The 19,935-nt window shown below is 36.8% G+C and overlaps 1 protein-coding gene across 6 annotated transcripts in view; it reads left to right on the plus strand.

Moving 5' to 3' along the window:
- The window catches only part of myo18b (myosin XVIIIB), a 673,005-nt gene that overhangs the window by 6,258 nt on the left and 646,812 nt on the right, over positions 1-19,935 (plus strand). For 3 of the 6 annotated variants that reach the window (XR_012386577.1, XM_073915215.1, XM_073915216.1), the window contains exons 3-11: positions 1,929-2,075; positions 2,582-2,956; positions 6,290-6,350; positions 10,718-10,830; positions 13,265-13,432; positions 15,374-15,581; positions 19,047-19,189; positions 19,272-19,372; positions 19,666-19,729. Coding sequence is in view for 5 of the 6 variants with exons in the window: in XM_073915215.1 (XP_073771316.1) it covers positions 2,657-2,956; positions 6,290-6,350; positions 10,718-10,830; positions 13,265-13,432; positions 15,374-15,581; positions 19,047-19,189; positions 19,272-19,372; positions 19,666-19,729 (1,158 nt within the window). In the remaining variant the exon portion in view is untranslated. Of the gene's footprint in view, positions 1-1,926; positions 2,076-2,581; positions 2,957-6,289; positions 6,351-10,717; positions 10,831-13,264; positions 13,433-15,373; positions 15,582-19,046; positions 19,190-19,271; positions 19,373-19,665; positions 19,730-19,935 lie in introns of all 6 variants that reach the window. The other 3 variants (XM_073915212.1, XM_073915214.1, XM_073915213.1) reach the window with 2 other exon arrangements.

Consider the following 19,935-nt stretch of genomic DNA (forward strand, 5'->3'; position numbering starts at 1 on the left):
ATTAAAATAAACAGGACACCTCCTAATTAATGAGGAGCTCAGAGTCTCGTCTCCTGGTCAAAAATAAAAAACAACAACAAAGATGATTGACCAAAGAAATAACGTAAAGTCGAATTTATTTGACATTTACCTTTAAAGGAGACATAAAAATCTTGCGGAGGTAAAGCCAAAATAATAAACAAGAAACTCAACAACTAAGTTTTAAAACCTCCTACCTGCACATGAAATAAAACAAATGAACATTCACCTCCCTACTAAACCACCAAGGCACCATCCTCATCACATGCGTGTCCGTATTGATCTCAATAGTCAACACTCAACGTTAAAACTTCGGCAGTGTCGCCGAGCAAATACAACTCAAGTTTTTCACAAATCAAGCTGGAGAGAGGAGACTCTCCAAACGATGTTCCAGTCCGGTTTAAATACACTTCACCAACACGGCAGCAAGCTTCCACATGTTGACACCGGTGCACTCAAAATGAAACCTGCCGGAAAGACAGCGGATAGAGGCAGAGAGAAGAGAACCACAACAAACAGGCATATACAACAACACAAAGACAAACTCAATACTTCAAATAATTGTATTGTTTTAATAAATAAGAGAAATACATAACAAGTTAATATATTATAGAGTCATATAATAAAGCTCAGTTTGACATCATTGTTTAGAACGTCTCACCAAACGTGTCCAACACCAAATAATTCATCAATATTTCATAGCTGATGTTTAAGCATGCTGTAATTCTCTCAGTGTGACTCGTGTTGTTTCCAGTGGCTCTCTGTAGTGGGTCTCAATCCCTGTTGTGTGCACTTGCATGACTGTATTTTTAGCATTGCTGACGGTCTATGGTATATTTAGGGTTTTACCTCTCTTAAATATGTCATCAGGTCTTCATTATCCTAAACAAACTCATGTAAATGACTTTTCCAGCTATTATCAGCTGTCATGACTGTACTGTCGCACACTCACTGAGGTTTTGCCCACTGACTAGTCATCAGGAAGAGCTGTTACTGTACACCCTATCTAGTGTTTCGGATAAATATAACCAGATATTGGGAGGATGCATGTTTGTAGTGTGTGTGGAGGTGATGACTGTCACGATCGGTGGTTGGGGAAAAAGGAGCGAGGACTCAATTGCAAAGAAATGGGTAATTATTAATGGTGAAAATAAAATAAACAGCAAAATAAACTACCCCAAGGGGGAAAACACTAGCTAAACAAATAAACAAACAAACAAACTTGACTGGGCAGGCTGGTAGGGATCAGGGCTCGAACACACGACAAGACAAGGAGAGAAACGGTGACATACAATGACGAGCTGGCCCAGGACAGCAGACATGAGGGGATTATAAACTGTAGTAAATTAACACACAAACAGATGAACATAACTAATAATGGGTTAACAAGGAGGGTGGAACTAGACAATAGACGGGAGAGCACATGACACAGACAACACAAGCCATGCGCTCACATTAGACAAGACTAGAACACACAGCCAATGAGAGAACTCAATAACCACGCGTTCACAACAACAGGACAAGACTGATGCACGCGGCCACAGTGTAAACACAGAGCCAAGTGCTTAAACAACACAAATAGACGCAAGACACGAGCACACGATAGATGAACACCTTACCGTGCGCTCACACATATGCAACGTGCATGTTTCATCTCAGCGTCAACCAAAACTGAAACCAACTAGACGAAGACGCTAAGAATAAAACAGTGCGATGCCGACAGAACAAAACACAAACACGAGTACAAGAGCGCATGCACACTCTGCGTACACCCACGATGACGTGCATGCACACAGAGACACACAATGACAGAGACAGGACAAGACCAAGTGTCCGGGCTCTGCCACCGAAACAAGAATTTACAGAGTGGCAGAACCCTGACAATGACTGGATCTCCTGCGTCTCCACAGATAAAGGAGGAGAAGAAAGCTCCAGAGGCCGCCGCTCAGCCTCCTCCTCCACTGTCTGCTGTTCCTGGAGGATTCCTCAAGCAGCTGGTCCGAGAAACCGAGAAGGAGACGCGACACCGAGAGCCCGAAATCAAGGAAGACAAACCGGTGAGAGACTCTGAAGATGCAGAAAACAGATCTACAGTGAAAGTCAGAACTATTAAACCCTCCTGAATTATTAGCAGCTCTATATAATAAAGTCCTCGATGGTTCACCTCGTGCATCATACTGTTATGCGATGCATTGTGTGTATGCTTTACTGAAAAGATAGGTCTTAAATGTAGTTCTGGACTGAGGACGTAATCAGGAAGGCTATTCAAGAGTTTAGGAGCCATATATGAGAAGGCTTGACCTCCTTTAGTAGACTTTGCTATTCTAGGTACTACCAGAAGCTCTGAGTTTTGAGAGTGGGTTGGATTGTAGTGAGACAGAAGGTTGGTTAGATAAACTAACCAAGACATATATATTCTTACATATAACGCTTTAAAGATTATTTAAAGCGTTATATGTAAGAAGTAATATTTTATAATCAGTGTGAGGAGAAACGGGTGAAAACAGGTTGTTGTTAGGTGCTATATAAATAATTGATCGATTGATTTGAACTCTCTACACAGCCCAGCAAACTCAGCGACAACCTAGTCCAGAATTTCCTTCTTCCCGATGAAACTCCGCCGATTCTGGAGGCCGAGATGTCGCTGCGAGCGGAGCAGCCGGTGAACGGGGAGCGCGGACGGCACATCGCTATGTCAGAGAAGAAGACGTCTTCACCCAGGAGGATCATCTCACCCGAAAACCCCAAAAGCCCCAGAGCAGAAACACAGACCTGCAGTCCTGAGGTCAGTCCAGACACACACACACCGCAGAAGGAGGAGCAGGTGAAGATGCTGCAGGAAGCCCAACCCCCGAAACAGGAAGTCAAGGGCGTAAGACAGGAGCCGGAGGGTCAGATCACTGTTACTCATATGAAGGAGGAGAGCAAGGTGCCTGTGGTGAGTAGATCCAGAGTTTATTCCCAGTCCCAGTATTATCACTGGGATTCTGTTATTGGGCTTTATGTTGTTTTGTTTTGTGTTTCTAATATATATATGCACACGACAAACAGCAAGCATCAGACCGGACGTCATGTATTTCCAATGGAGAGTAGTCCGGGAGCTGCGTAGAGTTACGATCATCTCCGTATGTGGAAAATTTTGATCCGAACTAAGCTGCAGATTCATTAAAAAATTTGCGACTAGACTGTATGCGACCGCCGACCGAATGTGATGTATTTCAGTGTTGTCCAAACATTTCCATTCATAAATGAGTAGTAAAAAATATTATTATTTTAATGTTGTCTCCATATCCCCTGCAAAATTTTTAATGGTGAACACACAGAGGATAAAGGCTCCTGGTTTCACATTACTTTATTTCGGACACTACCTCGAGAATCAGCTTCACATGGTGCACGTCAAAACTGAATATTCTGTGCAATTGCCATGAGGGGGGGTGTTTTGACAGTCGTGTCCGAATGCGTGTGCAGTGGAAAGGCGACTTAAGGGATTAAGAACGGGTTTTTAGGTGTAACCGCTAACGACTATGCCACCAGGGGGAACAAAGGGACGGAAATATACAGTAGCTGCAAATACTCTGCTACTTGTAAATGAAGATGAAATAATGAAACAATTGATTCCTCCATTAATCATTAAATATGTGTTAACAAGCTTAATTATCATTGTGAACTTAATTGCAATGAGGATTAAAATTAAAGAAATAAAAGACAACTAAAATAAAAGTACAAACATGTATACAACATATATACAGTATACACATGTTTATTTATTTAGAGAGAGAGAGAGAAAAGAGTTTTTTTGAAAGCTTTAATAATAAAATCAGTGTTTTTCTATAGTTTTTTTTTTTACAATTTTGTATTTAATCTATTATTTATGGTACACTAAATGAAGCTGGAATGTTAATTATTTTATAGAGATTATATATATAGATATTTATATATATATATATATATATACACAGTTGAATTCAGAATTATTAGCCCCCCTTTGAATTTTTTTTCTTTTTTAAATGTTTCCCAAATGATGTTTAACAGAAAAAGGAAATGTTCACAGTGTGTCTGATAATATTTTTTATATTCAAACTTATTTGTTTGATTTTGGCTAGAATAAAAGCAGTTTTTAATTTTTAAAGTTCAATATTTTTAGCCCCTTTGCAATATTTTTTTCCGATAGTCTACAGAACCAACCATCGTTATACAGTAACATGCCTAATTACCCTAACCTGCCTAGTTAACCTGATTAACCTAGTGAAGCCTTTAAATGTCACTTTAAGCTGTATAGAAGTGTCTTGAAGAATATCTAGTCTAATATTATTTACTGTCATCATGGCAAAGAGAAAATAAATCAGTTATTAGAGATGAGTTATTAAAACTACTATGTGCATAAATGTGCTGAAAAAAAATCTTCTTTCCAGGGGGGCTAATTATTCAGGGCGGCTAATATACACACACACACACACACACACACACACACACACACACACACACACACACACACACACACACACAYATATATATATATATATATATATATATATATATATATATATACAGAGAGAGAGAGACTTATTTTTATCTTTGCATATCTTGTTTACAATTTTAACAATTTTAATATATATAATATAAATTATAACAATTATTTATATATATATTTATATATATACAGTTGAAGTCTGAATTATTAGCCCCCCTAAATTATTAGACCGCTTGTTTATTTTTTTCCCCAATTTCTGTTTAACGAAGAGAAGATTTTTGTAACACATTTCTAAACACTATAGTTTAATAACTCATCTCTAATAACTGATTTATTTTATCTTTGCCATGATGACAGTAAATACTATTTTACTTGATATTTTTCAAGACACTTCTGTACAGCTCAAAGTGACATTTAAAGGCTTAACTAGGTTAATAAGGTGAACTAGGCAGGTTAGGGTAATTAGGCAAGTTATTGTTATTTGTAAGTTATTATATACAAATTATTGTATATAATTTGTTCTGTAGATTATTGAGAAAAAATATAGCTTAAAGGGGCTAATAATTTTGTCCCTAAAATGGTTCATAAAAAATTCGAAACTGCTTTTATTCTAGCCGAAATAAAACAAACAAGACTTTTTCCAGAAGAAAAAATATTATCAGACATACTGTGAAAATGTCCTTGCTCTGTCATTTGAAAAATATTTAAAAAAGAAGAAAAAAAATCGAAGGGGGCTAATAATTCTGACTTCAACTATATATATATATATATATTGTATGTAATTTTATTTAAGTATTTTATATGTGTGTGTGTGTGTGTTTTTAGTTTTTTTATGTTTCTAAGATTGATATATTGATTTCTGGGATCTATGCAGCGACATATGTATTGTCTGTTTTATATATTTTTTTCTATTTGGAATTAATTAATCAACTTAGTTTGATTGGGATGATTCTGGAGGGGATTGAATCATTTGTATAAAATTTAATAAACTAATTTCAACCATTAATAAATGCAACAGATCAAAGATACAAATGAAATAAACTGTGTTTAGTTATCTTATGCAGCTGTGGAAATTTAATAACACAATGTTAAACAGCACTGCATAGTCTTTATAATATTAATAATTCTATACATTTAACCTTCATTAAAGTTACAAACTACAATTTCATGTGCCTTAATGCTTTAAATGTCCCGTGAAGTGTTTTGAAATGTGCATTGTTTTTATTTGATGTGGGATGTAATCGCAACTAAAAAATTATGCAAGGACGGGGCAAAGAGTAATTCCTAGATAGAGTAATTAACACAGCTCCGCCATTAAGAGTGGTTAAGCTCAAGTGCATCAAATGAACAGCCAATGAGAACAAGGGGGTGGAGCATGTCAGATACTATAGAGCATCTGATTGGTCAGAATATTTGATGAGAAACAGAAGTATGAGGTGATGTCAAAAAAATCATTGATCCATTTAGGAGGAATAACAACCTGCAAACTTGATGTGTTTATGTCAGGTTTATATTTTCTAAATGCGAATTGTGTCACTGACAGACTGATACTAACATCTAAAATGTTTTATTTTATTTTCACAGGATATTTAAACTGTTGTAAACGGAACACATAGGCCTTAAAAACACATGCAAATGATTAATATTTACTCTATTATGGTTATACTTTGCAATTGTGGCTCCTGGTGAACTATAGTATCAACTCAACATGTGACTATTACAGATGCGCACATTGCAATATTGATGCTAAAATCATATAATTTAACATGTCTAATTCTGTCTCTCTCCTCTTGTCTGCAGAAGGACGTGTGGTATGAAGCTGGACAGGTGTGGTTCACTCACAAAGACGGGTACACACTCGGTCAGTCTGTGTTTACCTGACATTTAAAACGCTGAATTCTGTGTTTATCAAGCCCTCGCCTGGTATTTTGAGTTGTTTTGCTGCATCATTGCTCATTTTTATCTATATGTGAGCACTAGAACAGCTCTGCTGTGGTGTTGAGTTGCAGGTTATTAATATCGTGTTGTTTTAGGGATGCTATATTTACGTGTGGCCTGATTATTGTTTGTGGGTCTGTCCCAGAGGTCATTGCTGTCATATCACGTTAAAGCAGCACAGCTTTTTTTTACATTGTTGTCAGAGCTGGGTAGTAGTGGGTTATATTTCATCTGTATTATTAATCAGATTCCAATCGTAATCAAAACTAGTAATCTAAATGTAATCCAAAAGTAGTCATATTACATTACCATGAATGTGTAATCTAATATATTATACTACTCACTAAATATATTAACATCTAATTTAAAAAAGTTAGCACAGAAATAATCTAAATGTAATCCACAAGTAGTTAGATTACATTACTGTAAATGTGTAATCAAATATGTTAGGTTACTGACGAAAAATATCATCTAATTAAATAGAATATTAGCATAGAAATAATCTTAATGTTATCCAAAAGTAGTTAGATTACATTACTGTAAATGTGTAATCTAATAAATGACGTTACTGATGAAAAATATCAACTAATAAATAGAATATTAGCGTAACAATAATCTAAATGTAATCCAAAAGTAGTTAGATTACATTACTGTATATGTGTAATCTAATATATTACGTTACTGACGAAACTATAATCTAATTAAACAGAATATTAGTGTAAAAGTAATCTAAATGTAATCCAAAAGTAGTTAGATTACATTACTGTAAATGGTTAATCTTAAATATTATGTTACTGACGAAAAATATTATCTAATTAAATAGAATATTAGCATAGAAATAATCTAAATGTCATCCAAAAGTAGTTAGATTACATTAGTGTAAATGTGTAATCTAATATATTACGTTACTGATAAAAAATATCATCTAATAAATAGAATATTAGCGTAAAAATAATCTAAATGTAATCCAAAAGTAGTTAGATTACATTACTGTAAATGTGTAATCTAATATATTACGTTACTGACGAAACTATAATGTAATTAAACAGAATATTAGTGTAAAAGTAATCTAAATGTAATCCAAAAGTAGTTAGATTACATTACTGTAAATGTGTAATTTAATATTATGTTACTGATGAAAAATATCATCTAATTACAGTAAATAGAATATTAGCGTAGAATAAATATAAATGTAATCCAAAAGAAGTTAGATTACATTACTGTAAATGGTTAATCTTAAATATTATGTTACTGACGAAAAATATTATCTAATTAAATAGAATATTAGCATAGAAATAATCTAAATGTCATCCAAAAGTAGTTAGATTACATTAGTGTGAATGTGTAATCTAATATATTACGTTACTGATGAAAAATATCATCTAATTAAATAGAATATTAGCGTAACAATAATCTAAATGTAATCCAAAAGTAGTTAGATTACATTACTGTATATGTGTAATCTAATATATTACGTTACTGACGAAACTATAATCTAATTAAACAGAATATTAGTGTAAAAGTAATCTAAATGTAATCCACAAGTAGTTAGATTACATTACTGTAAATGTGTAATCTAATATTATGTTACTGACGAAAAATATCATCTAATTACGGTAAATAGAATATTAGCGTAGAATTAATATAAATGTAATCCAAAAGTAGTTAGATTACATTACTGTAAATGGTTAATCTTAAATATTATGTTACTGACGAAAAATATTATCTAATTAAATAGAAAGTTACCCCAAAAGTAATCTAGATGTAATCCAAAAATAAACTGATTACATTACCATAAATCAAAGATATTAAATTACTGCCTGAAATATTAACTTTAAACAAATAATGAGTAGCACAACAGTAGTCTGATTACAGTGTAATCTAAGATATATCACTGCCTAAAAATATTAACATCTAATTAAATTAAGTTAGCATCGAAGTAATCTAAATGTAATCCAAAAGTAGTCTGATTACCTTACTAGAAATGTGTAATCTATTATACTATAGAACTGATTAAACATTATCGTTTATTTAAAAAGCACAAATGGATCATTTATTGTTAACACAAATGTAATCTTCAATAAATGTAATCCAAAAGTAGTCAGATTACATTACCATAAATGGTTAATTTAAGATATTATTTTACTAACTAAACATATTCATATCTAATTAAACAGCAAGTTTAGACAAAGTAATCTGAATGTAATCCACATGTAGTCAGATTACAGTACTATAAATGATTAAACTAAGAGATTATATTAGTAAACATTTCATCATGTAATCAAATAACAGCACAAAAGTAATCCAAAAGTAGTCAAATTACTTTACTATAAATGTGTAATCAAAGATATTATACCTCTGACTACAAGCTATGTCTACAAAAGCAGTCTACCCCTCTCTCATTATTGCATTAAACACGTTTCTTCAGCTGGAAGGTTCTGGTCTCTGTATGAAAGCGTTGTAAGCGGTTGTGTTTCTCACAGGCTAATCTTCTCCCTGATCAGATCTGCGGTGTCGTTAGCTTTAGCGTCCTCTCAGTTTACTGATGAATGGGTTTAGTGTTCTTATCTTATCAGGCTCATAGCTGCGCTAATCGACGTGCTGAAGCTGCCATGTTATAAGATTGAAAGATTACTGCAAAAAAAGCACTCAGTACTGCAGTTACTTACTCAAGCTGAAGCTGCCTGGCTCGAAAACAAACAACAGAAGCAACTTAAAGATGAGCTGTATGGTTTGTTATGCAAGATTTGATGTTCCGTGTGCTAATACTTAATGCATCATCATATCTTTGTCATATCTGCCACAGCGGAATGAACCGCCAACTATTCCAGCTATTCTATGTTTTACGCAGTGGATACCCTTCCAGCCACAACCCATCACTGGGAAACATTCACACACATATTCATTCATTTTCTTGCTTAGTCTCTTTATTAAGGTCGCCACAGCGGAATGAACCACCAACTTATCCAGCAAGTTTTTACGCAGTAGCACAAGTTTTCCAGCCGCAACCCATCTCCGGGAAATCCCACACATATATTACAGCCAATTTAGTCTTCCCAATTCCCCTATACCACATGTGTTTGGACTGTGGGGGAAACCCGAGCCGCCGGAGGAAACCCACGCCAACACAGGGAGAACATGCAAACTCCACACAGAAACGCCAGCCGAGGCTCAAACCAGCAACCTTCTTCCTGTGAGGCTACAGTGCTAACCACTGTGCAACCGTGACGCCCTATTTACCTTTTGTATGAATTCAATCAGTTAATAGTTTACACATTGACCTCATGGAAAGTGGAAAGAAAACACTTTTTTTCTATCAAACTTTTCTTTTATTTTGTATTTTTTGAACACAGAAAAACATGCCGTAGACAATCAGCATATAGCAAAGTGCATAGGTATGCGTTCAATAACCAATAAACAGGTTGTTAAATAATAGGGCTGGAAATGAACTTTTTTACTTTGTAGTACCCGTGCTCCCAACTTCAAATATTTAGGAGCACCAGAAAACATTTAGGAGCACCAACAAAAATGAATGAGCACCACTGCATATTGTTTTTGAAGGAATTTATTAAAAAAAGAAATAGGTGGAAAAAAAAATAAACAGGGGCGCTAATAATTCAGGGGGGCTAATAATTCTGACTTCAACTATATATATATATATATATATATATATATATATATATATATATATATATATATATATATATATATATATATATATATATATATATATTTTATATATATATATATATATATATATATATATATATATATATATATATATATATATATATACATATATATATACATATATATATACATATATACAAACACAAAGAAAACAGTTTTTAAAAATATTTTAATGTATATACTCAATAATCTCCTCATTCATATGTGATCATATTTCTCACTTTAGAGCAAATGTTGAATGTAGAATTATGAAATAAAAATGTAAACAAATGCTAAATAAAATGCAAACTGTCTGACGATGCCATTAATAACATTTCTGTTTGCATTACTGAAATGGCTTATGTAATATTGCACTCATATTAATTATGAAAAAGCATAATATGAAACGGTACACTTTTTATTTTGTCCATACGATATATATCATCATATTGCTCAGCTTTACACAGTATTTTAAAGTGCACTGAATAACGTCATGCATGTTCATTATGATGACATATTGCATTATTAATTATTAGCACATGTATTGTTGTTCCCTATTGAGTGAAAACACAGTTTACGGTGAGCGTTACGTTGATCTCTGACATGTCTGACCTGTCTCAGCCACTCAGCTGAAGCCGGACGAGGGCACGCCGGAGCTCCCCGACGGCCGCGTGAGGGTTCGACTCTCCTCTGATCAGTCCATTCATGATGTGTCCCAGTATGAGATCGAAAAGGTAAGTTTCATTCGATGCTGTATTTTTAATGCTTGATTCTGATTGGTCAGTCAGTTCTAGGGATAGTGTTAGTGCCCGCCCACTTTTTCCAGTAGCTCTGGTTTTTGGATGATATATAGGAAACATTCTTAATACACCTTGTTTGGAATTCTTGATTCTGATTGGTCAGTTGTGACATTTCAAAGAAAGCTGTTCCCAGATAACAACCGCTAAATAACACAGGCTCATCTGGGAACTGATGATCACCTTGACCCTCAGTGAATTCGTTCCATAGACGTGTCTCTTACTGTTTGGAGCTGTCTTGTGAATGGATAATACATAGGTTGGTGTGTGCTCCATTCAAACAGTTTCACTTCTGTCAGCTTTGTATTTTTGACTGTTTGGCGCCATCTAGTGGCTGAAAAATGTGTTGGTTAGTGTATCCCTCATCAGCTGTTTTCTGTTTCCGTCAGCTTTGCATTTAATTAAATAATTAATAAACTATTACATCTAAGAACAATGTTTTATGTCTAACTTTTTAGGTTTTGTGACAAGTAGCTGTGTGATAAGCTGGATAAAAATACATAAACATTGGTTGTTTTCTCAGAATAAACCCTCCAGTCTTATACAACAGCATCAGGCTTTATTCTGTGATTACTGGATGTATTTTATCCCTAACATAAACCATTTTACAAGGCAAGGCAAGTCAAGTTTATTTATATAGCACATTTGATACACAGTGGCAATTCAAAGTGCTTTACATAAACAGGAATAAAAAAAGACAAGTTTAGGACATAAAATGCAGACAATAAAAATGATTAAAAACAGATAAAAACAATTTATAATGTGTTATAAAAGAATAAAAAAGAAAACGAAAAACATGATAGTGCAATCTGTCGGACGCAGCACAGTGCTCATTCAGTAAAGGCACAGCTAAACAGATGTGTTTTCAGTCTTGATTTGAATGTGCCTAATGTTGGTGCACATCTGATCATTTCTGGAAGCTGATTCCAGCAGCGAGGGGCGTAGTGGCTTCACCTTGCTTTGACTGGACTCTTGAAATTTCTAGTTTATATGATCCTTAAGATCTGAGTGATCTGTTGGGTTTGTATTTAGTGAGCATATCTGTGATGTATTGAGGTCCTAGGCCATTTAGTGATTTATAGACCAGTAATAATACTTTAAAATCTATTCTGAATGTAACTGGCAGCCAGTGTAGAGACCTGAGGACAGGTGTGATGTGCTCTGATTTCCTGCTTCTGGTCAGAATTCTGGCTGCAGCGTTCTGGATGAGCTGCAACTGTCTAACTGTCTTTTTAGGAAGACCAGTGAGGAGTCCATTACAGTAATCCACTCTGCTCCTGATAAAAGCATCAACAAGTTTCTCCAAGTCTTCACTGGAAACAAAGCATCTGATTCTTGCAATGTTTTTGAGATGATAGTATGCTGATTTACTGACTGCTTTGACATGACTATTGAAACTCAGATCTGACTCCAGAGTCACACCAAGATTCTTGACCTTATTTTTTGTTGTTTGACCCTTAAAGCCAAGGTAACGCATTCACCTTGAGAACCTCATCTTTGTTCCCAAACGCAATGACTTCAGTTTTCTCTTTGTTTAACTGAAGAAAAGTTTGGCACATCCAATTGCTCATTTCATCAATGCACTGGCAGAGGGTGTCAATGGGGCTGTAGTCATTAGGCAGTAAGGCTAGGTAGATCTGATCTGACAAGGAGAATCACAACATTACAGACTGTTTTAAAGCAAATAAGCATATGAAAATGAGACAAAAATAGACAAAGCGTATCTCAATGGCTTCAAATGAGGTAAAATAAACAACCATGAAGCTTTTATTGTGGAAAAACTACATGAACCATGAGACTGCAGTGACAGTTTCATCTCAGGTGTCTCTGTGCTCTGAATATACTGGAGTATTTGAATTTGTATGCATGTTTTGCAATAAACAAACGGAGCCTTATACATGTAGGCTGATAAACAACCACTAATTCCACTCTAAAACAAACCCACTGGATATTCAGCATTCACTTAAACAGATTGACCTTTGTTCATTTCATATGTATGCACTTCCTTAATGTTTTCATCGTTGATTAACAAAGTATAGACATATAAGAGTTAAGTTTGTTAATAAACTTATAGAAATAAAGAAATAAACTGCTAGTAATAAAGTCAAAGCTTTGTGGGAAAAAATAAGCTGCAAAATATACTGTAAACTATTAATTCAAATTAAGAATTGCAAAAAATCTGAATTGTTTGGATTGAAAATGGATCATTTTTATAAAAGTCAGAATGATCATTATTAACCCATGGCATAAAATTAGAAGTTAATCTTCCTCTCTGAGTTTATTCAGCAATAACAGCCATCTAAGTGTGCATTATCCTGTAGTAAACTCGTCATATGATATGTGACCAGTGTTGACCTCTGCTGTTCTCCAGCTGAATCCACCTGAGCTGGACCTGTGTGAGGACCTGAGTGACCTTGTTAGTGTGAATGAGTCGAGTGCACTTCACACTTTGAGCAGTAGAGCTAAAGCTCATCTACCGCTGACCCACGCCGGACCCAATCTACTGGCCCTTTGGCCTCCAGTGTCTTCATCCACCAAGGTCAGCTTACAGAACCTTCTACATTTTGTTTTAGCGCAGAATATTATTTAGTATTGTATATGCGTATTTAATACAGTTGAAGTCAAAATGATTCACCCTCTTGTGAATGTTTTCCTCTTTCAAATATTGAACAGATTCAGGATTTTCTCACAGTATTTCCTCTAATATTTGTTCTTGTGGGGAAAGTCTTATTTGTTTTATTTCAAGTAAAATAAAAGCAGTTTTTAATTGTTTTAAAGTCAATATTATTCACCTTGTTAAACAATGTTTGTTTTAATTACCCTAACTTGCCTAATTACCCTAGTGAAGCCTTTAAATGTCACTTTAAGCTGAATACTAGTGTCTTGAAGAATATCTAGTCTAATATTATGTGCTGTCATCATGGTGTAGATTAACAAAATCCGTTAGAAATGTGTTGAAAAATCTCTCTATTAAATTCAGTTTACATTTTGAGTTTTTTATGTTTGTTTTTTTAAGGGTTGTGATTATTAATCAAAATTGTTTTTTTAAATTGAAATTGAAAAATATAAAAACTCTCAAAAAAGCTTCATTTAGAGACAAACTCTAAAAACAAACAAACAAAAAAAACATTTAAGAATGTCTGAATTGTGAGATACATTCACCGGCCACTTTATTAGGTACACCTCTCCAACTGCTCTGTGGCTTTGAATGTGGCATGGTTGTTGCTGCCAGACGGGCTGCTCTGAGTATTTCAGAAACTGCTGATCTACTGGGATTTTCATGCACAACCATCTCTAGAGTTTACAGAAAATGGAAAAGAGGAAATATCCAGTGAGCGGCAGTTCTGTGGGCACAAATGCCTTGTTGGTCCCAGAGGTCAGAGGAGAATGGCCAGACTGGTTCCAGCTGATAGAAAGGCAACAGTAACTCAAATAAGCACTCGTTACAACCGAGCTCTGCAGAAGAGCATCTCTGAACACACAACACGTCCAACCTTGAGGCGGATGGGCTACAGCAGCAGAAGAGCACACCGGGTGCCGCTCCTGTCAGCTAAGAACAGGAAACTGAGGCTACAATTCACACAGACTCACCAAAACTGGACAATAGAAGATTGGAGAAACGTTGCTGCTCTGATGAGTCTCCATTTCTGCTGTCGGATTTTACGGGTCAGAATTTGGCCTCAACAACATGAAAGCATGGATCCATCCTGCCTTGTGTCAGCGGTTTAGGCTGGTGGTGGTGGTGTAATGGTGTGGGGGAGATTTTCTTTGGGTCCATTAGTACCAATTGAGCATCAACGCCACAGCCTACCTGAGTATTGCTGCTGACCATGTCCATCCCTTTATGAGCACAGTGTCTCCATCTTCTGATGGCTACTTCCAGCAGGATAACGCAGCATGTCATAAAGCTCAATCATCTCAGACTGGTTTCTTGAACATGACGATGAGTTCACTGTACTCAAATGGCCTCCACAGTCACCAGAGCTCAATCCAATAGAGCAGCTTTGGGATGTGGTGGAACGGGAGATTGACATCATGGATGTGCAGCCGACAAATCTGCAGCAACTGTGTGATGCTATCATGACAATATGGAGCAAAATCTCTGAGGAATATTTCCAGTAGCTTGTTGAATCTACGCCACAAAGGATTAAGACAGTTCCGAAGGCAAACAGGGTTCAACCCTCTACTAGTAGGGTGTACCTAATAAAGGGGCCAGTGAGTGTATAAACTCACATTTGTAGAAAGAAAAATTGCCTTAAGAAAAGTTACCTCTTTGTCTGAAGAAACAAGCTTTCATAAATGTCAATGGTAGACTGTAAATAAATCTTAAAAACTAATCATTATTTTAATGCACCATGGAAAGACAGCGCTCCAATTTAAAAATAAAATCTTTAAACTCTAGCACGTTGTCCATGATTTAGATAATCAGTGCATTAAACATACCCTTTGTAGATGGTAATGTATCTGCTTTCTGCTTCAGAGTTTTCGGAGCCGGCGCTGGGAGTCCTGGGAAGCCCCTGGCCCGCTGCAGGCTGTGGTGAGGAAGGTGTACGTGTCCATGCTGGGTCAGCGGAGGGACCAGACACTGGTGGCTTTGGGTCGCAGCGGCTCAGGGAAAACCACCGCCTGTCAATCATTCTCCCTGGAGCTGCTCAAACAAGCGGGAACAGCAGGAGGAAGCCTGACCTGTGAGCGCATCTCTGTTTATCTTTCCCATGTTAAAAGGAGCTTCTGCATTCCAGTACCCTGCACACTACATATGATATGACAACACAGCAGAATCTAATCCAATCTCTTTAAATGGAAACCAGTACTTTCAGTCTCATTCACTTCTATTCATTTGTGGCCGTACAAAGCAGTGCTGGACATTGCAAACTGCTATTTTTGTATCATAATTACATCATAATTTTTTGACAGCTTGTTTGTCGCACATGCAGCTTCACTTCATGTTTACTGCCATTAGTTATTCCTAGTACTAACACCACTGCAGAAACCTTCTAGGCTTACTCAAGCCCAGTTCACACTATCCATCCATTCATCTATCCATCCATCCATTCATCCATCCATTCATTCATCTATCCATTCATTTATCCATCCATTCATTTATCCATCCATTCATCCATCAATTCATTCATCCATCTATCCATTCATTTATCCATCCATCCATCCATTCATCCATCCATCCATCCATCCATGCATCCTTCAATTCATCCATTCATCTGTCCATCCATCGATCCATTCATTTATCCATCCATTCCTCCATCCATTCATTCATCCATTTATCCATCCATCCATCTGTCCATCGATCCATCCATCCATCCATTCATTCATCCATCCATTCATTTATCCATCTATCTATCCATCCATCCATTCATCAATCCATTCATCTATTTATCCATTCATCCTTCCATTCATCCTTCCATTCATTCATCCATCCATCTATCCATCCCTTCGTCCTTCAATTCATCCATCATCCATCCATCCATCCATCCATCCATTCATCCATCCATTCATTTATCCATCTATCCATCCATCCATTCATCAATCAATCCATCCATCCATTCATCCTTCCATTCATCCATCCATCCATCCCTTCGTCCTTCGATTCATCCATCCATCCATCCATCCATCCATCCATCCATCCATCCATCCATCCATCCATCCATCCATCCATTAATCCATTCATCCATCTATTCATCCATCCATTCATTTATCCATCCATCCATTCCTCCATCCATTCATTCATCCATTTATCCATCCATCCATCTGTCCATCGATCCATCCATCCATCTATTCATTCATTCATCCATCCATTCATTTATCCATCTATCTATCCATCCATCCATCCATTCATCAATCCATTCATCTATTCATCTATCCATCCCTTCGTCCTTCAATTCATCCATCCTCCATCCATCCATTCATCCATCCATTCATTTATCCATCTATCCATCCATCCATTCATCAATCCATCCATCCATCCATTCATCCTTCCGTTCATTTATCCATCTATCCATCCATCCATTCATCAATCAATCCATCCATCCATTCATCCTTCCATTCATCCATCCATCCATCCCTTCATCCTTCGATCCATCCATCCATCCATCCATCCATCGATTAATCCATTCATCCATCTATTCATCCATCCATTCATTTATCCATCCACCCATTCCTCCATCCATTCATTCATCCATTTATCCATCCATCCATCTGTCCATCCATCCATCCATCTATCCATCTATCCATTCATTCATCCATACATTCATTTATCCATCTATCTATCCATCCATCCATCTATTCATCCTTCCATTCGTCCTTCAATTCATCCATCATCCATCCATCCATCCATCCATTCATCCATCCATTCATTTATCCATCTATCCATCCATCCATCCATCCATCCCTTCGTCCTTCGATCCATCCATCCATCGATTAATCCATCCATCCATCCATTCATCCATCTATTCATCCATCTATCTGTTGTGTAGTATGAACACCACAGCGATAAACGGCACAGCGGTCTGTCAATGTTTTATATCATGTAGTGTGAACTAGGCTGTATGTGTTAGAAAATAAGGCGTCGAGTGTTTCTCTGCTGCTGTTTACAGGCTCTGATCCAGTGATTACAGCAGCGTCTTTCTCACTATGGCCCCGTTTACACTAGTGCGTTTTAGTTTTAAAACGGCGTTGTAGAATGAAAACGATCCGCGTCCACACTCGCGTTTTACCCAGCGTTTCTGAACTGCTCTCCGTCCACACCAAAACGCTGAAAACGCACATCACGTGACCACACACACACTCTCGGGCAAGCGCTCCAGCATTTCTACCCAGATGAGAGCTCTGCTTGTCGGACTGCTCATCACGCATCTCCCGCTGGATCTAATCTCACTATATTTGCTAAACGTGATATTTCATTCATGTTGTTGTCTTTATCTAACGACATAGGCCAATTCTCTGACTTTGGTCATTGGAATCTATTAAGTTACTTGTTCACGGGTGTATAGGTGTGTTTGCATGCAGCAAGTTTATATGTATGTGCGTGTGTTAATGTGAGTGTTTATGTGAGGATCGAGTTTATATGTATGTGCGTGTGTATGTGGGTGTATTCATGCGTCAAGTTTATATGTATATACACAAGTTTCATCCATGTTGTTTTGAACATCCAGTTGTATAGGTGTATATGCGAGTAATTTATAGGTGTATATACACGTGTTTTATGTATGTGTTGATAAGCAAAGTTTGATTTAAATCCTATACGGCACCTCATAGTAACATGTTTTGGTTAAGCGCAAAGATAAGTTAATGATTAATCCAGGTATATTGACTGATCGCTTGCCTTTATTTCCTACAATGTATAAACTTATTGTATGTTATACTTTTATAATTATCGTTTATTAAAACTGATGTTCAGCAAAAGAGAGGGTGCGTTTCGTATTTTCACTGAAATTGAAAGGAGGCAGTTGTTATCGGCTCCGTTTTGTTATAAATATCCACACAGTGAAGATGACACTCATATATGCAGAACGGCGCCTCAACATTTCTGCTGTCTGTTTAGTTGCTAATATTAAAAAGAAAATAGGCAGTTCCTTAATCATGTTTACATTTTATTGTTCAGAAAGTGAAACAACGTAGCCAAGGTGATGTGAATGAAGTTATAAAGTACACTGTTCCCTTTGAAGATTTACCCGTGTCCTCTGTATGTTTTCCATATCAAACTGAGAAGGGGGAGACTGCAGCCTTGCTCAAACTTGCGAAGTCTTAACTTACAAGAAGAGGATGCGAGACTGAACTGGGTGTTAGGCTACTTAATATTGAGGAAAAGCCCCAATCAGATAGGCGAACGTTTGCAGCCCCGCCTCCGTTTTCAGATTTCTCCGTCTTTCCCCATCCACACTGAGACGGAGCAGCAGCGTTTTAGAATGAAAACGGCCTTTCCAGCGTTTTCAAAAAGCTCCGTTTTCGGCGCTCGAGAACTCCGGCGTAGTGTGGACGGATGGCGTAACCGTAGCAAAACTTATGCGTTTTCAAACTAAAACGCACTAGTGTAAACGGGGCCTATGATGTGTTTATCAACGTTTAGTTCGGTTTGTCACTTGTGAAGTTAATAGTTGTGTGTGTGTGTGTGTGTGTGTGTGTGTGTGTCTCTGCAGTAGAGCGTCTGCAGGCAGTGTTTACAGTGCTGCGTTCGTTCGGTTGTGTGAGCTCAACTCACAGTGAGGCCTCGTCTCGATTCGCCATGGTGCTGTCTGTGGACTTCAACCACGCTGGACTCGCTGCTGCCGCACATCTGCAGGTCAGCTGTCTGTCTGTCTGTCTGTCTGTCTATCCATCTATCTATCCATCTATCCATCTAATCTCCTGTCTGTGTGTTATAGACGATGCTGCTGGAGAAGTGGAGGGTTTGCCAGCGGCCGGATGGAGAGAGTAACTTCCTGGTTTTCTCCCAGATGCTCTCAGGCCTGAGCTCAGATCTGAGGTCAGTTCTGCAGTGTCTGCCAGACTGCTTTCATATTTAAGCCTGTTTCTGGCTTCCTGTCTTCATTCCTCACAGCTCCGACTGCTGCATTATTAGATGCTAACCCCAGATCATTCAGCCCATTGTCAGGGCTTTGTTTTTGGGTTTGGTTTCCCCTCAGAGGCACGCACTGGCACAACGCCTGGTCTTTTCATAGCTCTGCATTACAACAAAAGCTCCAGAGTGGGCAGGATCTCATCTGATGTCATTTCCTGTTTAGATTTGAGCGTTTATGTCTTGTCTTCTCATTGCAGGACTGAGCTGCAGCTGCATCAGTTAAAGGAACACAACTTTTTTGGAATCACATGTCCGACCAAGGTATATAAACAGTTTAAATGACAAAAAAAATTACATTAAAGTAAGATTAAGTTTAATAAATTCACATAATTACCATTTTTAATTGAATTTTTATTGCTTTTATTAAGCCTACACACTCTTAATATGTGTTAGTAAATGTAAAAGTAAATCTTGTTCATATTTTCACAAAATATAACTTAACTTAAAAAAAAAGTTGTTTAAAAAAG

This window comes from Danio rerio, chromosome 10, assembly GCF_049306965.1.
Source record: "Danio rerio strain Tuebingen ecotype United States chromosome 10, GRCz12tu, whole genome shotgun sequence".
Lineage (NCBI taxonomy): Eukaryota > Metazoa > Chordata > Actinopteri > Cypriniformes > Danionidae > Danio > Danio rerio.